This window comes from Procambarus clarkii, chromosome 40, assembly GCF_040958095.1.
Source record: "Procambarus clarkii isolate CNS0578487 chromosome 40, FALCON_Pclarkii_2.0, whole genome shotgun sequence".
In the NCBI taxonomy this organism is placed as follows: Eukaryota; Metazoa; Arthropoda; class Malacostraca; order Decapoda; family Cambaridae; genus Procambarus; species Procambarus clarkii.
In genome coordinates, this window is record NC_091189.1 from 39,534,686 (window position 1) to 39,556,269 (window position 21,584).

General features: G+C 41.9%; 1 protein-coding gene across 7 annotated transcripts in view; it reads right to left on the reverse strand.

The window, feature by feature from the left end:
• bur (GMP synthase burgundy) overlaps nucleotides 1-21,584 on the reverse strand; it is a 213,317-nt gene that overhangs the window by 67,262 nt on the left and 124,471 nt on the right. For all 7 annotated transcript variants that reach the window (XM_045742218.2, XM_045742216.2, XM_045742220.2 and 4 more), the window contains one exon: nucleotides 3,960-4,125. In XM_045742218.2, the coding sequence (XP_045598174.1) occupies nucleotides 3,960-4,125 (166 nt within the window). The remainder of the gene's footprint in view (nucleotides 1-3,959; nucleotides 4,126-21,584) is intronic.

The window sequence follows — 21,584 nt, forward strand, 5'->3', positions numbered from 1 at the left end:
GGCGGAGTAGACCTCGTCTGGCGAAGGCTCTGTCAACACCCCTTTTTTGACAGACTTCCCTACCCTATTGCGGCTAAAATATTCCACCTACGATTTTTTTTAAATTTTTTCCGTGGTCAGGGAACAAAAATAAACACTTTTATAAGACGAAGGAATTTTTTAGATTTTTTTTGTTGTTGTTGCGCCTGTGGGTGTTAAAGCCATTTGGACCCCTAGCGGTTTGAGGGTTAACAGCCTTTAGACTGGCTGTAATTGATACCCCACATTTTATTTACTTTGTATGAGAGTTTTAAGGATTTTTCTGGGGGTTCCTCTTTTGGAGATGTCTGTGCACAGGAGGTCAGAAAGTTTGCCGATGTATTTCAGGGATAATGGCACCCCATCTTGAGAATACTGTGGTATTTTGGAATGCCTGTTCCCTTTTCAAGAAGATTCAATTCCTATGCAATTTTCTCACCAGCTCACCATCATTGATTGTGAACTGCAAGACCTTGTTTACCGACCATTTTTTCTTCACGGTGCCGGAGTATTCGGTCTTCAGATAGGATCGGCCAGTGCGGGGAGGAAGGGAGAGGGGGGCTTGCCCTCTTGGTCAGGGACTCAATCCCGAGCTCTTTGCTCCGGATTCACTCATTTTGGGGCAGGCATCTGGAGTTCATGGCAGTGAAGGTGGTCTTCTCCCATGGGAGGGCACCTTCAGAGTTCTGTATAACCCTTGTCTACCGGTAACAGCAAGGGAGCTATAACACTATTTTGGCCAGTTCACGGACACCTGCCTCGTCAATGGGTGACTTCAATGCCCGGCACTTATCATGGTAACCTATGCTACCGAGTTGCCTCCACAACACGTTGGCAAAACCCTGTTTCAGTGTCTCCTCGATTCCCCAGACCTCTCCTTACTGACACCACCAGGTATGGGAAGCCCGGATAGACCCCCTCAATGGGCAGACTTTCACACGCTATTATAAATACTTTTGTATCTATTCTTTAGACAATTCATTTGCAAATATTTTCACACCAAATTTGTTATAACCCAATATATAACTTAGGAAACTTAAAATAATGTGTAAACATTTTTCACATAACCGAGCACCTCATGAGTCACTTTAGGAGCCCAGAAAGTTTATGGTCTGGAATGCAAGGAGAGGCTTCACCACACCAATATTACAGTGTTTTACCATTCATATCTTAATATTTCCCATGCTCTTGGACTGATTTACATGAGCCAACTTTGAATTCCAACCTGTCATGTGAAACAATTACCAAGAGAACCTGTTTGTAAAGAGATTTAACCCCATTCAGCATATTTTCCATGCTGCAGCCTCAAAACATCATTTTTATAGGAAAGAGCCCATATTTTAGTGAGCAAAAACTGCTGCAACTGGCAATAAAAACAAACAACAACTTTGGTTTGAAATATAATCAATACACTTCCCAAGGTCCCTACTGTTTTTTCTAATGTTACATTCATCTATGAAAATCATTAAAAAGGTGGTTACAGCTCTATTAACACTATCGTGCGCCACAGAAATGACGTCATGCATAGTTCGGTGCGGGCGAGCGTGCGGCGACACAGAAAAGTGTAAACTCATTTCAGTTTTCTCACCTTAATTCTCGTGCTACGTTGTTCGTTTTGGTATCATTGTGTTCGCAATAGAATTCCCTACAGGGGTATATGCATACAAGGTTCAAAAGCCCACCGTGACTCCCCACAACAAAGCCTAAAGTTGACAAAGTTACCCGTGAGCGCACAAAATCAGTAAAATGTGCATACGCGTTTCAGTTTTCTCACCTTAATTCTCGTGCTATGTAGTTCATTTTGGTATCATTGTGTTCGCAATAGAATTCTGTACAGAGGTATATGCATATAAGGTCTAAAAGCCCACCGTGACTCCCCACAGCAAAGCCTAAAGTTGGCCAAGTTACCCGTGAACAAGCACCAATTGGCACACCTACAGACTAATGTATATACTCGTTCAGCTTGATAATAAATTTTCATGTGTGTTTCATTTTGGTATCAAATTGTTAGAAAAATAAAGGCACGTATTTTAAAATTAGTCCCATAATAATAGAACAATAAATGGAATTTTAACAAAATATTTTAATTTTTGGACGCTCATCACCACAAAATTATTTATATCTTTCCAGTGTTCTGACATCAATTTTCGTGTTACGTCTTTCATTTTGGTATCAAACTGCGCGCAACCTAAAGGCCCTCATTTTGAAACCACCCAGAAGTTGAACGGATAAAAATTGAATTTTGTACAAATACAGTATTTTAACACTTTGAGGTTCCACAGACTGACTATTAAGTCACTCATTTTTCTACTGAATGTGTTCTAACGGCGCAGTACCGAGTCAGTCATTAAAATATTTTTTAAAAATTTAAATTTTATCACATCAATCTGGTAGTGGTTTTAAAATAAGCGCCTTTAGATTGCACACAATTTGATACCAAAATCAAAGATATAACATGAAACTTGATGTCCAAACACTTGAAATATTATAAATAGGCCTATGGTCCGAATATTAAAATATTTGTTAAAATTCTATTTATTGTCCTATTATCTTGGGACTAGTTTTAAAATGCGCGCCTTTTTATTGCGAACAATTTGATACCAAAATGAAAGATGTAACACAAATATTTATGTCAGAACACTGGAAAGATATAAATAAATTTGTGATGATGAGCGTCCAGAATTAAAATATTTGTTAAAAATCCAGTTATTGCTCTATTATTCTGGGACTAGTTTTAAAATAATCGCCTTTTTATTGCGAACAATTTGATACCAAAACGAGCGACGTAGCACGAAATTTGATGTTATCAAATTGAACGAGTTGAACATTAGGTTGCAATGTACAAAATGGTGCTCGTTCACGGGTAACTTTAGGCTTTTCTGCGGGGAGGCACTCCAGCCTTTTGTACATTTTATTCATACACATCTGTAGGGAATTTAATTGCGAACACAATGATACCAAAACGAGCGACGTAGCACGAGAATTAAGGTAAAGAAATGGAACGAGAATGCACGTTACTGATTTTGTGCGTTTTTGCCGACTTTATGCTTTGCTGTTGGGAGTCACGCTAGGCTTTTGGACATTATATTTATACACACCTGTAGAGAATTTATTTGCGAACACAATGATACCAAAACGAGCGACGAAGCACGAGAATTAAGGTGAGAAAGCTGGAACGAGTATACACATTTGGGTGTCACCGCGCGCTTACCCGCACGGAGGGGCCACGATCCCCCTGTCAACTGCGAGTTTCCACGGAGCGCGAAAGTGTTAATACATGACGCGAGCCATAGTCACTCGCTCAGAATCGGGAGAAAGTGAGTGGCGACAGGTGGCAGCAACGGAGTGCAAAAGTGCTAAAAGTGCTACCATTCATATCCTCATATTTCCCATGTTCCCATGTTCTATGGGCTGATTTCATCGAGGGAATTTTTTATTTTAACCTATGATATGATTGACAACTTTCCCACCAGTCTGTGAACTCCAGCTCAACATCCCAAGCAAATTTGCACATCTCCTGTTTTTCCAAACTCGTGTGTCAAATTGGGCGAGTAAAAGTGGCCTGGAAAGCACACAATACAACCAGAGATTCGCCAAAAAGGTTTGTTCAATAGAGGTTCCACTGTACAGTATAAATGGATGAAATGATATGACATTGGGGATATAAATAAAGTTATAAAATTATTGACAGAAATCATACTACAAAATAATGGATAACCTTAGAGTCAGTTCAGACATGGGTAAATACTTTGGAAATTGGGTATTTGATTAATGGAAGAAATTACCAAATAACATAAGGATTGCTGGATTATTTAAGTGTAGATTACATATATGAATGACTTTGGGTGGATATAAATAAGAGCCGTCTTGTATGGGCCAACAGGCCTCCTGTAGTTTCATGTCTTCGTGACTAGATAAAAAATGTACGACTAAATACTAACCCCTGAGTTTAAGGCCAAGTTTTCGGAGTGACTGTTCCACTTGTAGAGACTCATTCTTCCTCATGAAGCCATTGTCAATGTGAACTGCTATAACCTGCTCCTCCGACAGAGCTTTGTGTAGGAGAGCTGCACACACTGTGGAGTCTACGCCTCCACTCACCAACATCTGCAAGGTTATGGCTAATGAAAACTACTAAATCCACCATCATCATTACGGTTAAACAGTAATACAATAATTACAAAAACAAATTATTTATAACATCCATTTCAGACAGTCAATTAGTTGGCATCAGTCACACATGAGAAATAAGAGAAAATATATATTCTTTCATAATTTGCAAGTGTGATTAAGGCTATGTAGAAGAAACCCCAGGCAAGCCAAGGGGAGCCACCAAGAGCCACCCAAGGAAGCCACACCCTAGAACAAGGAACCAGAAACACTGCAGTAACAGGTAAAGTGACACACAGGAAAATATTGTACAATAGATATGCAAGAACAGTGAACTGCTGGATCCAGATAAAGATGAAGGATTCTCTGGGGTGAAAATACCAAAACCCAAATATCAAAGGACCCCATGAAACCTTACCATACCACAGCGAGCCAAGAAGAAGACGTCTGCAGACAAAGAAATTCTCCTCTAGGACCAAGAGAAACATAAAACACAGCCTGAAGAAAAGAGCCAGGACTGCAGACGACATCCAGAAATTAGAAGAAAAATAAGCACATGAACCAGAGACTAAGGCTCAGGAGGAAAAGTAGCAGGCCGAAGGGAAGTGATAAAAAACTGTCTAGGAACCACAAACTGCCACAGAAAAGAAAGCTGCAAAGCAACAACAGAAAGCCCACCATCCAATCCACATTCCAATGGTGAGAAACCAAACTCAAAAGTTTGAAAAGCAAATATCTGCACAAGAGCCTTTTCAAAATGTGCAACCCTGGATGTGATGTCAAAAGGGCTGAAAAAAAAAGGCTTAGATGGCAACTAAGGAGCTAGAGAGATCACTTACAATACTGTACTTCCGAGAAGTATGTGCCGCCCTGCCCGAGGTGCTGCACAAACAACAAGACATACTGTATCATGTGTATCTTCTGGGAATCAAATGACCCACGACCCAGTCTCTGACCAAGCCTCCCGGGTTGTTTGTCTGGTCAACCAGGCTGTTGGACGCAGCTGTTGACGTGGGTGCTCGCAGCCTGATGTATGAAAAAATTACAGCCTGGTTGATCAGGTATTCTTTGGAAATGTTTGAAGAGTTCTCACTCTAACACTGTTAGAGGCTAGCTAGTTAGGCCCCTTAGGTGCAGTGGGATGGTGTTGAAAGGTCTAAGGCCTTTGATGTTGATAGAGTTCTCCCTCAGTGTACCTATTGCACCTCTGCTTTTCAACAGGGCTATTTTGCACACCCTGCCATGCCTACTGGTTTCATGTGATGTAATCTCCTTGTTCATATTTGGAACCATTCCTTCTAAAAGTTTCTGTGTCTTATGTTATTATGTATTTCTATCACCTGCGCTCTTGCAAATACATATTTAGAACTTTTAATTGGTCCCAATAATTTAGATGACTTACAGAGTGGATTCCAATAGTAAAGGATCTTTGCACACTCTAGGTCAGAAATTTCTCCGGATCTGAATGGGGCTGCTAGAGTCCAACAATATTCCACCCTAGAGAACACTAGTGTCTTGAAAAGTATCACTGGTATGACATCCCTTGTTTGGAAAGCCCGTTATCCAACCTGTCCTTTTTCTTGCAGTCGTGAAAGCTACTTCATTGTCATCTTTAAACCCTTAAAGGGCACAATACATTTAGTATATATGATTTTGGTACAAGGGCATTGAACAGCGGACATTGTATACGCATGACTAATTACCACGCAAGATTTTAAAAGTCCTGCAGCTACACAGGGTTTACATCAGCTTCCTCAGGGCTATTGTTCACCATTAAAAAAAAATTATGGGTAACATCCCCAGGTAAGAGCCTCAGTACTGAGTGAGTAACCAAGGCTGGTCCATGCAGCATGAGCTAACAGCATTGCTGTTAAGCTTGTGTCCACAGCATCGCCTAAAAATGTCAAAATATACATGTACTGTACCTGCTATTATTTAGCGATGATAGTAGAGTACAGCCTTGATACCCCGATTCAACGAATCTCCGGCTAGGTCGCACCCTTTTCAGGCCAGATTTAGTCACCCGTTTCGATAAACAACGGTTCACCGAAGCAGGAGATGTGCGGATTTACTTCAATGTTGGGACAGAGTTCACAGACTGGTTGGAAACCTTTCCCATTCTATCACAGGTTACAATAAAAAATTCCTTCATATGACAAGTTGGATCACACACAAGTGGACAAGTGGACCACACAAGAGATCCACAAGTGGTCCACAAGCTTACGATGTTGGGATAGTTCACAGACTGGTGGAAAAACTTTCACATTCTATCACAGATTACAATTAATAATCCCTTCATGAGACAAGTTAGATCACACACAGGTGGACCACACAACAAGTGAACTATATTCACCAAACACCAGCCAGAATGGACCACACACAAGTAAACAACTGTGGTTTCCATGATTTTTGTTCACTGATTTGTGGCACATGTATCTTTGTAGATTAATTTAAAGGTTGAAGCATGAATAGCTAGCTAATGTGCTGAAATCTTCTTATATACATTTTCTGTGATGAAAAAAAGATGAGTGAGGGTGGACAGATAAGGGAATACTGTACTGTAAACCTCACTTTACAGAGAGGTTTTCCCTCACTTTCGTCTGTGTCGTCATAGTTCAGTGATCCATGACAAAGTTTCAGATTAATAGATGATTTCTAAAACTGGTGTTTTAATAGCTCATTATTATCCTAATTAAATTTTGTTTTATCCTAAATAAAACAAAAAATATACTGTAATATGATAAGACATCTGCTATTTGAGAAATTATTTACGTTATTGGCACAAGAACTACAGCGCGAGTGGACGTGTCTAATATGTGTGCACACAACATCGTGTGTGTTTTGTTCGGTTTTGTCGCCACAGTTCAGTGACTTATGGCTTCAAAATAATAAAATTAATAAATCAGTACTAAAATAAGTATTTTTTTCATAGCTCTTATCATAATAATGTTGCTAACTAAATATATAACCCAAAAAAACAGCATTGAATGCAATGAAACGCCATTTTCTGGGTGAGACCCGGAGGCTCCCAGGAGCTATACTGGGCTGATGTGTATATATTAAACCGTGGCAACAGTCAATCGAAGGAGTTCTAAGCCTACCGGGGACCAGAGCCAGAACCTGGCACCCCTCAAGAGAGGTACGAGGAGCAATGGCCTAAAGACACCCACTGTGTAATTGGAAGCAGTCTTTGTCTGCCATCTACCAGGTCAGGCACCCAGAAAGGTAGGAATTCTAAAACACACTACTGCTGGTCAAAAATGTCAAACTGAAAACCGAACTAGTAAACAGAACTCCCCAATCTAAAACAAGGAAATAAACACGACATCACCACAATCGCCACGAATCCGTTTGTGCAACCCCCTCCCCCCTCGTAGGCCTCGTAGCCTGGTGGATAGCGCGCAGGACTCGTAATTCTGTGGCACGGGTTCGATTCCCGCACGAGGCAGAAACAAATGGACAAAATTTCTTTCACCCTGAATGCCCCTGTTACCTAGCAGTAAATAGGTACCTGGGAGTTAGTCAGCTGTCACGGGCTGCTTCCTGGGGTGGAGGCCTGGTCGAGGACCGGGCTGCGGGGACACTAAAAAAAGCCCCGAAATCATCTCAAGATAACCTCAAGATAACCCCCCTCCCCGGGAGGGGAATGGGGGTGGTCCCAGACCTTCACACCAGCAACTCTCCTCAGTTCAAGAGACTTTTGTATTGGTGACGGTCAATCGCTCTGGCTCCACTCTTTGCGCAGTGCTGCAGTTCGGTGGTGTTGATGCTCTGAGTTGGTGGTGTGTGAGCCAGAAGTAACAAGAGTACTGGGGCTGCATGCACCTAGAGCTACCTTCCCTAGGTGCCCTGTAAGTACTGCCCCTGCGGTCTAGTGTTATCTTCCCCGAGCTGTTCGGGAACTACCTCCGTGCAGATCTGTTGCTGCTCGGTGATTGCCCGCCCTTGGGGTTCAGCTGGGATGGTTTTCACTCCTGTTTGGCATTGGGTAGGAGGTAGATTCATCACTGGCTGGGGCGTGGGGTACTGTGCAACTGTTTGAGATACGCATGGCAACCGGTTCTGTTCTCCTGGAGACTCCAAAAAAATCTCCATAAAATTACATCAAATGGGATCACAACCCCCCCCCACACACACTCACACACACACAATGTAATGAAGATAGGGGTAGGGAGCAGGAGACCAGATACAAGGTATCACTTGGGAGATGAAATACTTCAAGAGTCCGAGAGAGAGAAAGACCTGGGGGTTGATATCACGCCAGACCTGTCCCCTGATGCTCATATCAAGAGGATAACAGCAGCAGCATATGCCAGGTTGGCTAACATAAGAACGGCCTTTAGAAACTTGTGTAAGGAATCTTTCAGAACATTATGTACCACATATGTCAGACCAATCCTGGAGTATGCGGCACCAGCATGGAGTCCATATCTAGTCAAGCATAAGACTAAAATGGAAAAGGTTCAAAGGTTTGCCACCAGACTAGTACCAGAGCTGAGAGGTATGAGCTACGAGGAGAGACTACGGGAATTAAACCTCACTTCGTTGGAAGACAGAAGAGTTAGGGGGGACATGGTCACCACATTCAAGATCCTCAAGGGAATTGACAGGGTTGATAAAGACAGGCTGTTTAACACAAGGGGCACACGCACTAGGGGACACAGGTGGAAACTGAGTGCCCAAATGAGCCACAGAGATATTAGAAAGAACTTTTTTAGTGTCAGAGTGGTTGACAAATGGAATGCATTGGGAAGTGATGTGGTGGAGGCTGACTCCATACACAGTTTCAAGTGTAGATATGATAGAGCCCAATAGGCTCAGGAACCTGTACACCTGTTGATTGACAGTTGAGAGGCTTGACCAAAGAGCCAGAGCTCAACCCCCGCAAACACAACTAGGTGAGTACACACACACACACACACACATACAGGGAGGTACATGGGAGCTGGAGGAGGCAGGAGTCACACTGCAGCAAGCTCCTGGAAATATCGAATTACCTAAGTATTGGGAACAGGTTGAGGGCTACAGTGGTGTCCCAGGTTACATAAAGGTTCAGGGAAGAGTAAAAGCAAATAAAATACAATAAACAAGTAAAGGTGGAGTGAAAATAGCCAAGTGGAAAAGTTTTTTTTGGTTCTAGTACAAAAACAAAGATGGCCACCGCCACCACCACTGGGACTGTACACATACCAACAGATGATGGTTTCAAAGGATTCTCACCACAAGATATAAGGAAAGGAGGTGTTCTTGGCAGGTTAGAGATAATTGAGGATATGCAAAAGAAGTATGAAGAAAAAGTGCTTAAATTGGAAGAGGTCAATGGAGCTCTTTGTAATGAGCTTTGCACTCTAAAAGGGAGTATGCTTCAACAAGGTAAGATTATTACTGCATTAACAGACAAGGTAACAAATCAGGAGGAGCAAATCAAGGAACTAGTGAAAGAAAATGAGGCATGGAAAGTGACGTGTGGTGACTTTTATAGAGTTAGGCAAGGATCTCCAACTGGAAACTTCACTGACAACTCACATAGAGGAGGTGAATAAAGAACTAGAAAAGTATAAAGAAGAAATAAAAGCGACATATGCTCAAGTTGTAAAAGAGAAAGAGACTATCAAAGAAGTGTGTTCGGAAGTCAAAATCAGAAATGACCAACAAGAAGCAGAAATTAGGCAAGCAATTAGGAAAGAACTGGTTACCAACAGTAAACTGGTACAAAACACTGTAGACAGAAGTCCATAATAATTTTTGGATGTTTAGAGAAGGAAATTTCATCTAGGGTGGACCAAGCAGCAGAAGAGATGAAAATCATAGAGAAAATAGTAGGTTTAGGAGAAGGCTCAAAGGAAGATGTCAGTGATTTTAGAAGAATAGAAAAATATGACAAAGACAAGAACCGCGTCTTAAGGGTGACGTTTAATGTTGTTAAAAACATGATGGAAGTGCTTAGAAATGCCAGGAAATTGCAGAGTGATGAGGTTGGCAAACTTTGGTCAATAAGACAAGACCTCTCCAAGGAAGACAGAAAAACTGAAAATGAACCTAATTGAGGCAAAACGTTTAAATGGGGATAGAAATGAAGACAGAAATTCTTTTTTCTACAAAGTGACAGGGACTGGATAGCTTGTGAAATGGTACATAAAAACAAAGCAACAAGATCAGTAGTGGAAGGGGAGTAAAGAGCAAAGTAAAAGGGAACATGTTCCTCAAAATTGTATATACCAACATTGATGGAGTGAGGTCAAAAATTTTGGAGTTGCAAGATATAATTCAGCTTAGGGTCCCAGATATTGTTGCATTATCAGAGACAAAACTTGAAGGAAATATAATAAATGAAGTCATATTCCCAAGAGGCTTCTCAGTTTGGAGACGTGACAGGAAAACTAGGAAGGTAGGAGGAGTGGCTGTACTGGTGAAAAAACACCTGAAGGTAAGAGAGTTAATATTTGAAAACCCTCGAGATATTGACATAATGGCATTGCAGATCTGGAACCAGGATGATAAGCTGATAATTGTAAATGGCTACAGCCCACCAGCAAGCAACACATGGACAAAGGAAGAACTGGATGACAAACGAGAGGGCCTCATAATGGTCATGAGAGATATTATTGCACAAGCAGATAATGATAAATCATGACTGTTGATACTGGGGGACTTCAACTTTAAAGCAATAGACTGGGAGGCCTATGAAGCAAGAACGGATGACTTTTGCACATGTAGATTTGTGAACCTCATTCTGGAGACAGTCTTGTATCAACACAAAGCAGGCCACAAGAATGAGGGAAGGAGATGTGCCGTCAGTACTGGATCTAGTATTCACCAGGAAAGAAGAAGAGATATTTGACATCCAGTACCTTCCTCCCTTGGGAAAGAGTGATCACGTCCTGTTAGACATTAAATATGCTTTAAGATATCATCTAGAAGAAAATGGGGACATTGAAACAGTTGATAAACTCGATTTAAGGAGAGGTCACGATGGGGAACTTTGAAACTTTTTTAATGAGTGTAATTGGACAGGCTTGTTGCTAGGCAGGGAAGTAAATGAAATGTATGCCAAATTTTGCAAAATATACAAGGAAGGCACACAAACATTCATACTAAAACAGAGATGCAGGGCCAGAAAACAGGATTGGTTCAACAGAAATTGTGAGAGGGCCAGAGACCAAAAGACACAAAAATGGAATCGGTATAGGAAGAGGCTAAACCCCCAAACATACTGTACCAGCAATATAAAGATGCGAGAAACAACTATACTGCAGTAAGGAGAGAGGCAGAAAGAAATTTTGAAAAAAAAAAAAAGGGATAGCAGATAAATGTAAAACAAAACCGGGCATATTCTACAAATTCATAAACAACAAATTGCAGGTAAAGGAAAATATCCAGAGGTTGAAAATGGGAAAGATTCACAGAAAATGAAAAGGAAATGTGTGAAACATTAAATGAAAAGTTCCAAAGTGTGTTTGTACAAAATGAGATCTTCAGAGAACCAGACACAATAAGAATTCCAGAGAACAACATAGAGCGTATAGAGGTGTCTAGATATGAAGTGGAAAATATGCTAAAGGAGCTCAGTAAGACCAAAGCAGTTGGTCCAGATGGAGTTTCACCATGGGTTCTGAGAGAATGTGCATCTGAGCTCAGCATTCCACTTCACCTGATCTTTCAGGCATCCCTGTGTACAGGAATCGTAGCAGACGTGTGGAAACAGGCTAACATAGTTCCAATCTACAAAAGTGGCAGCAGGGAAGACCCCCTCAATTATAGACCTGTATCATTGACAAGTGTAATAGTGAAAGTATTGGAAAAACTAATCAAAACTAAATGGGTAGAACACCTGGAGAGAAATGATATAATATCAGACAGACAGTATGGTTTTCGATCTGGAAGATCCTGTGTATCGAATTTACTCAGTGCCAAAGTCATGATCGAGTCATACTCATGATCGAGCCAAAGAGATATTACAGGAAAGAGATGGTTGGGTTGACTGCATCTGGACCTAAAAAAGGCTTTTGACAGAGTTTCACATAAGAGGTTGTTCTGGAAACTGAAAAATATTGGAGGGTGACAGGTAAGCTTCTAACATGGATGAAAAATTTTCTGACTGATATAAAAATGAGGGCAGTAATCAGAGGCACTGTATCGGAATGGAGAAATGTCACAAGTGGAGTACCACAGGGTTCAGTTCTTGCACCAGTGATGTTTATTGTCTACATAAATGATCTACCAGTTGGTATACAGAATTATATAAACATGTATGCTGATGATGCTAAGATAATAGGAAGGATAAGAAACTTAGATGATTATCATGCCCTTCAAGAAGACCTGGAAAAAATAAGTATATGGAGCACCACTTGGCAAATGGAATTTAATGTTAATAAATGCCATGTTATGGAATGTGGAATAGGAGAACATAGACCCCACACAACCTATATATTATGTGAGAAATCTTTAAAGAATTCTGATAAAGAAAGAGATCTAGGGGTGGTTCTAGATAGAAAACTATTACCCGAAGACCACATAAAGAATATTGTGCGAGGAGCCTATGCCACGCTTTCTAACTTCAGAATTGCTTTTAAATACATGGATGGTGATATACGAAAAAAATTGTTCACAACGTTTGTTAGGCCAAAGCTGGAATATGCAGCGGTTGTGTGGTGCCCATATCTTAACACTTTCGCGCTCCGTGGAAACTCGCGGTTGACAGGGGGATCGTGGCCCCTCCGTGCGGGTAAGCGCGCGGTGACACTCAAATGTGTATACTCGTTCCAGTTTTCTCACCTTAATTCTCGCGCTACGTCGCTCATTCTGGTATCATTGTGTTCGCAATTAAATTCTCTACAGGTGTGTATAAATATAATGTCCAAAAGCCTAGCGTGACTCCCAACAGCAAAGCGTAAAGTCGGCAAAAACGCACAAAATCAGTAACATGTGCATTCTCGTTCCATTTTTTTACCTTAATTCTCGTGCTACGTCGCTCATTTTGGTATCATTGTGTTCGCAATTAAATTCCCTACAGATGTGTATGAATAAAATGTACAAAAGGCTGGAGTGCCTCCCCGCAGAAAAGCCTAAAGTTACCCATGAACGAGCACCATTTTGTACATTGCAACCTAATGTTCAACTCGTTCAATTTGATAACATCAAATTTCGTGCTACGTCGCTCGTTTTGGTATCAAATTGTTCGCAATAAAAAGGCGATTATTTTAAAACTAGTCCCAGAATAATAGAGCAATAACTGGATTTTTAACAAATATTTTAATTCTGGACGCTAATCATCACAAATTTATTTATATCTTTCCAGTGTTCTGACATAAATATTTGTGTTACATCTTTCATTTTGGTATCAAATTGTTCGCAATAAAAAGGCGCACATTTTAAAACAAGTCCCAAGATAATAGGACAATAAATAGAATTTTAACAAATATTTTAATATTCAGACCATAGACCTATTTATAATATTTCAAGTGTTTGGACATCAAGTTTCATGTTATATCTTTGATTTTGGTATCAAATTGTGTGCAATCTAAAGGCGCTTATTTTAAAACCACTACCAGATTGATCTGATAAAATTTAAATTTTTAAAAAATATTGTAATGAGTGACGCAGTATTGCGTCGTTGGAACACATTCAGTAGAAAAATAAATGACGAATTATTCAGTCTGTGGAACGCGAAAGTGTTAAGAAGCACATCAACAAACTGGAAAAGGTGCAAAGACATGCTACTAAGTGGCACCCAGAACTGAAGGGCAAGAGCTACGAGGAGAGGTTAGAGGCATTAAATATGCCAAAACTGGAAGACAAGAAAAAGAGGTGATATGATCACTACGCACAAAATAGTAACAGGAATTGATAAAATCGATAGGGAAGATTTCCTGAGATCTGGAACTTCAAGAACAAGAGGTCATCGATTTAAACTAGCTAAACACAGATGCCGAAGAAATATAAATAAATTCACTTTCGCAAACAGAGTGGTAGACGGTTGGAACAAGTTAGGTGAGGTGGTGGTGGAGGCCAAGACCGTCAGTAGTTTCAAAGTGTTACATGACAAAGTGTGTTGGGTAGACGGGACGACCACGAGAGTAGCTCTCACCCTGTAACTACAATTAGGTAATTACACACACACACACACACACACACACACACACACACACACACACACACACACACACACACACACACACACACTTAAGCCTTTGACACAGTACCGCATAAGCAGCTGGTACATCAGTTGGAGAGACAGGCAGATGAAGCTGGTAAGGTGCTCCAGTGGATAAGGGAGTATCTAAGCAATAGGAAGCAGAGAGTTACGATGAGGGGTGAGACCTCGGATTGGCGTGAAGTCGCCAGTGGAGTCCCACAGGACTCTGTACTCGGTCCTATCTTGTTTCTGATATGTGAATGATCTCCTGGAGGGTATAGATTCTTTTCTCTCAATGTTTGCTGACGATGCCAAAATTATGAGAAGGATTAAGACAGAGGAGGACTGTTTGAGGCTTCAAGAAGACCTAGACAAGCTGAAGGAATGGTCAAACAAATGGTTGTTAAGAGTTTAACCCAAGCAAATGTAATGTAATGAAGATAGGCGTAGGGAGCAGGAGGCCAGATATTAGGTATCATCTGGGAGGTGAAATTCTTCAAGAGTCAGAGAAAGAAAAAGACTTGGGGTTGACATAACGCCAGACCTGTCCCCTGCAGCCCATATCAAGAGGATAACATCAGCGGCATATGCCAGGCTGGCTAACATAAGAACGGCATTCAGAAACTTGTTTAAGGAATCATTCAGAACTTTGTATACCACATATGTCAGACCAATCCTGGAGTATGCAGCCTTAACATGGAGTCCATATCTAGTCAAGGATAAAACCAAACTGGAAAAGGTTCAAAGGTTTGCCACCAGACTAGTACCCGAGCTGAGAGGTATGAGCTACGAGGAGAGACTACGGGAATTAAACCTCACTTCGCTGGAAGACAGAAGAGTTATGGGGGTCATGATCACCACATTCAAGATTCTCAAGGGAATTGATAGGGTAGATAAAGACAGGCTATTTAACACAAGGGGCACACGCACTAGAGGACACAGGTGGAAACTGAGCGCCCAAATGAGCCACAGAGATATTAGAAAGAACTTTTTTAGTGTCAAGAGTGGTTGACAAATGGAATGCATTAGGAAGTGATGTGGTGGAGGCTGACTCCATACACAGTTTCAAGTGTAGATATGATAGAGGCCAATAGGCTCAGGAACCTGTACACCAGTTGATTGACGGTTGAGAGGCGGCACCAATGAGCCAGAGCTCAAGGCAGGCGCGCGCGCGCACACGCACGCGCGCGCACGCACGCACGCACGCACGCACGCACGCACGCACGCACGCGCACGCGCACGCGCACGCGCACGCACACACACGCACACACACACACACACACACACACACACACACACACACACACACACACACACACACACACACACACACACACACACACACACACACACACACACACACACACACACACACACACACACACACACACACACACACACACACACACACACACACACACACACACACACACACACACACACACACACACACACACACACACACACACACACACACACACACACACACACACACACACACACACACACACACACACACACACACACACACACACACACACACACACACACACACACACACACACACACACACACACACACACACACACACACACACACACACACACACACACACACACACACACACACACACACACACACACACACACACACACACACACACACACACACACACACACACACACACACACACACACACACACACACACACACACACACACACACACACACACACACACACACACACACACACACACACACACACACACACACACACACACACACACACACACACACACACACACACACACACACACACACACACACACACACACACACACACACACACACACACACACACACACACACACACACACACACACACACACACACACACACACACACACACACACACACACACACACACACACACACACACACACACACACACACACACACACACACACACACACACACACACACACACACACACACACACACACACACACACACACACACACACACACACACACACACACACACACACACACACACACACACACACACACACACACACACACACACACACACACACACACACACACACACACACACACACACACACACACACACACACACACACACACACACACACACACACACACACACACACACACACACACACACACACACACACACACACACACACACACACACACACACACACACACACACACACACACACACACACACACACACACACACACACACACACACACACACACACACACACACACACACACACACACACACACACACACACACACACACACACACACACACACACACACACACACACACACACACACACACACACACACACACACACACACACACACACACACACACACACACACACACACACACACACACAAATATTAAAGAAATTGTTTACGACTTTTGTTAGACCAAAGCTGGAATATGCAGCGGTTGTATGGTGCCCATATCTTAAGCAGCACATCAACAAACTGGAAAAGGTGCAATGACATGCCACTCAGTGCCTCCCGGAACTGAAGGACAAGAGCTACGAGTAGAGGTTAGAGGTATTATATATGCAAAAACTAGAAGATAGAAGAAAAAGAGGCGATATGATCACTACATACAAAATAGTAACAGGAATCGCTAAAATTGATAGGGAAGAATTCCTGAGACACGGAACTTCAAGAACAAGGGGTCATAGATATATACAGTACTAACGAAACAAAACTGCCGGAGAAATATAAGAAAATTCACTTTTGTAAAAAAAAGAGTGGTAGACGGTTGGAACAAGTTAGGCGAGAAGGTGGTGGAGGCCAAGACCGTCAGTAATTTCAAAGCGTTATATGACAAATATTGCTAGGAAGACGGGACACCACGAGCGTAGCACTCATCCTGTAACTACACTTAGGTAATTACACACTGCATTTTCCTGGACTGTCAAAAAGCCTTTGACACAGTACCCCATAAAAGGCTGTTAAAAAAGTTGGAGCAACAAGCAGGAGTAAAAGGGAAGGTGCTCCAGTGGATAAATGAGTACTTAAGCAACAGGAAACAGCGAGTAACGGTGAGGGGGAAGACATCAGAGTGGCGAGATGTCACCAGCGGAGTCCCACAGGGCTCAGTACTTGGACCCATCCTGTTTCTAATATATATAAACGATCTTCCGGTGGGTATAGACTCATTCCTCTCAATGTTTGCTGATGATGCAAAAATTATGAGAAGAATCAAGACGGATGAAGATAGACAGAAACTACAGGATGACCTGGACAAACTAGAGGAATGGTCTAGAAAATGTCTGCTAAAGTTCAACTCGGGAAAGTGTAAGGTAATGAAATTAGGCGAAGGGAGCAGGAAGCTGAACACAAGGTATTATCTGGGATGTGAAATCCTGCAAGAGTCAAATAGAGAGAAAGATCTGGGGGTTGATATCACACCGAACCTGTCTCCAGAGGACCACATCAAAAGAATATTATCAGCGGCATATGCTAGACTGGCCAACATAAGAACTGCCTTTAGTAACTTGTGTAAGGAATCGTTCAGGACCCTGTATACCACTTATGTAAGACCAATCCTGGAGTATGCAGCTCCAGCCTGGAGTCCATACCTAGTTAAACACACGACAAAGTTGGAGAAGATTCAGCGGTGTAACAACTGAAGCTGTTATAAAATAAGTAATTGTATGGGAAGCAGTGGCATACGCTCTTGTACAAAATATGGAGTCAGACGGTAGTTGACCTGACTCGGGGAACATGGGTATCTCCCCTGGAATTAACATGTTAGAAGACAAGAGGGCTGTCGCCTTTGTTTTAAAGCAACATGTTATGAATTATTTAACAATCACAGTAAATACAGTAATAACTAATGTGGCTTATGTAGGTATGTTAGGTTTACATGTATGTAGTATGTATGTTGAAATCAGGGTTCGTATATCATCAAATACAGGGACGTCATGTAGAGTAGGAGGGGACTAACTTGCTTGGCGTAAGAATCTTGGCCACCCTGGGTCAAGGGGGTCACCAACAATCTCCATATTTAGTAATTCACAACATTCAAATTCAGTTCACTAGCGAGTATTATAATTGGAAGTAGTCTCTCCCTAAGATGCCTGTACAATTACCATCAGTTTAAAAGAGTTCAACCATCTGGGTTGTTCAGTACAAGAGAGATAAGTTGTTCAATTTAAATCCTGCTTAGTAAACTTGGTAGGCCTGGCGGAGGAATATCCCTCTAGCTCTGACTAGCTATGAGGAAGGCTAGGCGGGACAGTGTGGGCTCAGTCAGCAACTAGGGGAGGTCGTTCCACAGTCACCATCCCGAAATCGGCATTCCAGCAGCTAGTTTCAGAGACAAGGTATAGTTGCTACGTTTTTGTATAGGGAAATAATTCACTTTTGCCTCGATAGGGAGTGTTCAGCTTAGGGATTGATATTTATTAGTTGTTGCTTAGATCTTGCAAAAATAAATGATTAGCTTGTTCTCTGTATTTTATTATTTCCATGAATGTTTGCATGTCCTTGTCACGTGGTCTCCACAAGTCCGAGTTTATTTGGGCCGCAAGCCAAGCAAAGTTTAAGAGATCATCTATCCCCTTGTTTTCGGTATTAACGTAGATTCATGCCTCCTTTTCAAAGTAATCTGGGGATAAAGCCCCAAGGTTTTAATGATTGATTAATTGGTCCAGACCCCGATTAATTGTAATTTCTGGTTAATTGTCTGGTGGTGGCAGCAAAAGGAGATCCTTGAGTTTGCTAGAAGTCTAGTACGACGTCACGGGGGCTGTAGAATCTTTCGAGCGGCTAAGACAACGTGGCGTGGGACTCTGCTAGAGTTAACTCTGGGGTCCCTTGGAATTAGGTTTAATTAATAATAACTACGGGCATGTAAAGAACAAAGTAGAGCCAATACGGGTAGGGTTACATTGGTGGTAGCGTCGCGTGTTACAGCGGTATGCCACCAGGCTCGTCCCGAAACCGAGAGGAATGAGGTACGAGGAAAAGCTAAAGCAGCTGAACCTCACATCCCTGGAAAACAGAAGAGTAAGGGGAGACATGATAACCACCTACAAAATTCTCAGGGGAATTGGCAGGGTGGACAAAGACAAACTCTTCAGCACGGGTGGGACACGAACAAGGGGACACAGGTGGAAACTTAGTACCCAGATGAGCCAGAGACTTTAGAAAGAATTTTTTCAGTGTCATAGTAGTTAATAAATGGAATGCACTAGAAAGTGATTTGGTGGAGGCTGACTATACACAGTTTCAAATGTAGATATGATAAGAGCCCAGTAGGCTCAGGAACCTGTACACCAGTTGACTGACAGTTGAGAGGTGGGACCAAAGAGCCAAAGCTCAACCCCCCCAAGCACAATTAAGTGAGTACACACTCGCTCTCTATAGTTACACTTATCAAATGCCTTTGTAAAATCTGTATACACAACATCTGCATTTTTGTTTTTCTTCTAACGTTTCTGTGACTCTGTCATAGTGATTGAGTATTTGCGAAAGACAGGATCTTTCCGCTCTAAATCTGTGATGACCAAAATTTTAAAGTTCATTGTTTTCCATAAAACTGGAGATTTCATTCTAAATCACTATTTCAAAAACTTTTATTATATGTGATGTTAGTGCAACTGGTCTATAGTCTTTGCCAAGGCTTTGCTATCTCCATTGTGCAGTGGAGCAATATCTGCTGATTTAAGAGCTGCTGGTATCTTTCCTGTATCCAGGCTCTTTCTCCATATTACATGGAGTGCTCGTGCAACTGGTACTTTACATTTATAAATATCATTTGAGGTGTTTTGCAGCTGTGTGGAGATGAGTGTGTTTTTGATGTACAGGCTGACCCCACACTAGCCTGTATTTTTGATGACATCTAGCAGCCCCTGTTCCTTGCACTTCTCTAGAAGGGGGCCAGTTTTGGCCTCTGGTCTACAATAGACTTACAATGACTTGCAAGGGCCTAAAGTTGACCAAATTGGGCGAGTTATCGAAGTAGCTAGCACTAAGGAGCCCTCCCAGAAAAATTCATAATCCTTAGATAGCGGCTCTAACTAAATAGTCATTCCTGCCTATGCGCAAAAAAATTCAATAATTAAACAAAAATTCAATAATTATTAAGTTATATGCAAAATGTATGAGAAATGTGAAAGTAAGCGTAAGAAATGTAAAGGATTTGGGAATAATAATGTCGGACGACCTAACGTTTAAGGAGCATAACCAAGCAAATATTGCGACAGCCAGAAAAATGATAGGATGGATTACGAGAACTTTCAAATCCAGGGATCCCATCACAATGGTTGTACTCTTCAAGGCACTTGTGTTGTCCCGTCTTGAGTACTGCTCAGTACTCACTTCCCCCTTCAAAGCAGGAGAGATTGCTGAAATAGAGGGAATACAGAGAACATATACGGCACGCATAGACGCAATAAAGCACCTAAATTATTGGGATCGTCTCAAAGCCCTCCAAATGTACTCACTAGAAAGAAGACGAGAGAGATATCAAATAATATACACCTGGAAGATACTGGAGGGTCAAGTACCAAATCTACACAGTAAAATAACAACGTACTGGAGTGAACGACATGGAAGAAAATGTAGAATAGAACCAATGAAGAGCAGAGGTGCCATAGGCACAATCAGAGAACACTGTATAAACATCAGAGGTCCGCGGTTGTTCAACGTCCTCCCAGCAAGCATAAGAAATATTGCCGGAACAACAGTGGACATTTTCAAGAGGAAACTAGATTTATTCCTCCAAGGAGTGCCGGACCAACCGGGCTGTGGTGGGTATGTGGGCCTGCGGGCCGCTCCAAGCAACAGCCTGGTGGACCAAACTCTCACAAGTCGAGCCTGGCCTCGGGCCGGGCTTGGGGAGTAGAAGAACTCCCAGAACCCCATCAACCAGGTATCAACCAGGTAAGCAAATTTTTTGCTTTTTACTGGGAGGAGGTGATGTGAAAGGCTGCACGGTGGCTATGTGGTCTAGCGTCTGTCAACACATTATGCCAACTTTGTTGACACTGGTTCGAGACACATGACTCGAACCTAGTACTGGTCTCCTGGTGCCACAGCTTCAGAGACTTTAAAATTTCATTTTAGGCTGCTGAAAAATTTTGAAAAAACTATTTTGTTGAAAGAATGTGAAAATTGAACTGAAATATTTTAGCTAGGGGTTTGTCGTGGTTTAATTTTCTTTAGTTAGGATGTATTTTCTTTTTCTCTGCATTTTTTATGCCATTTGTTGATGATGTTTATTCTTACTTTTTATTTTTTGTCTCCACTAA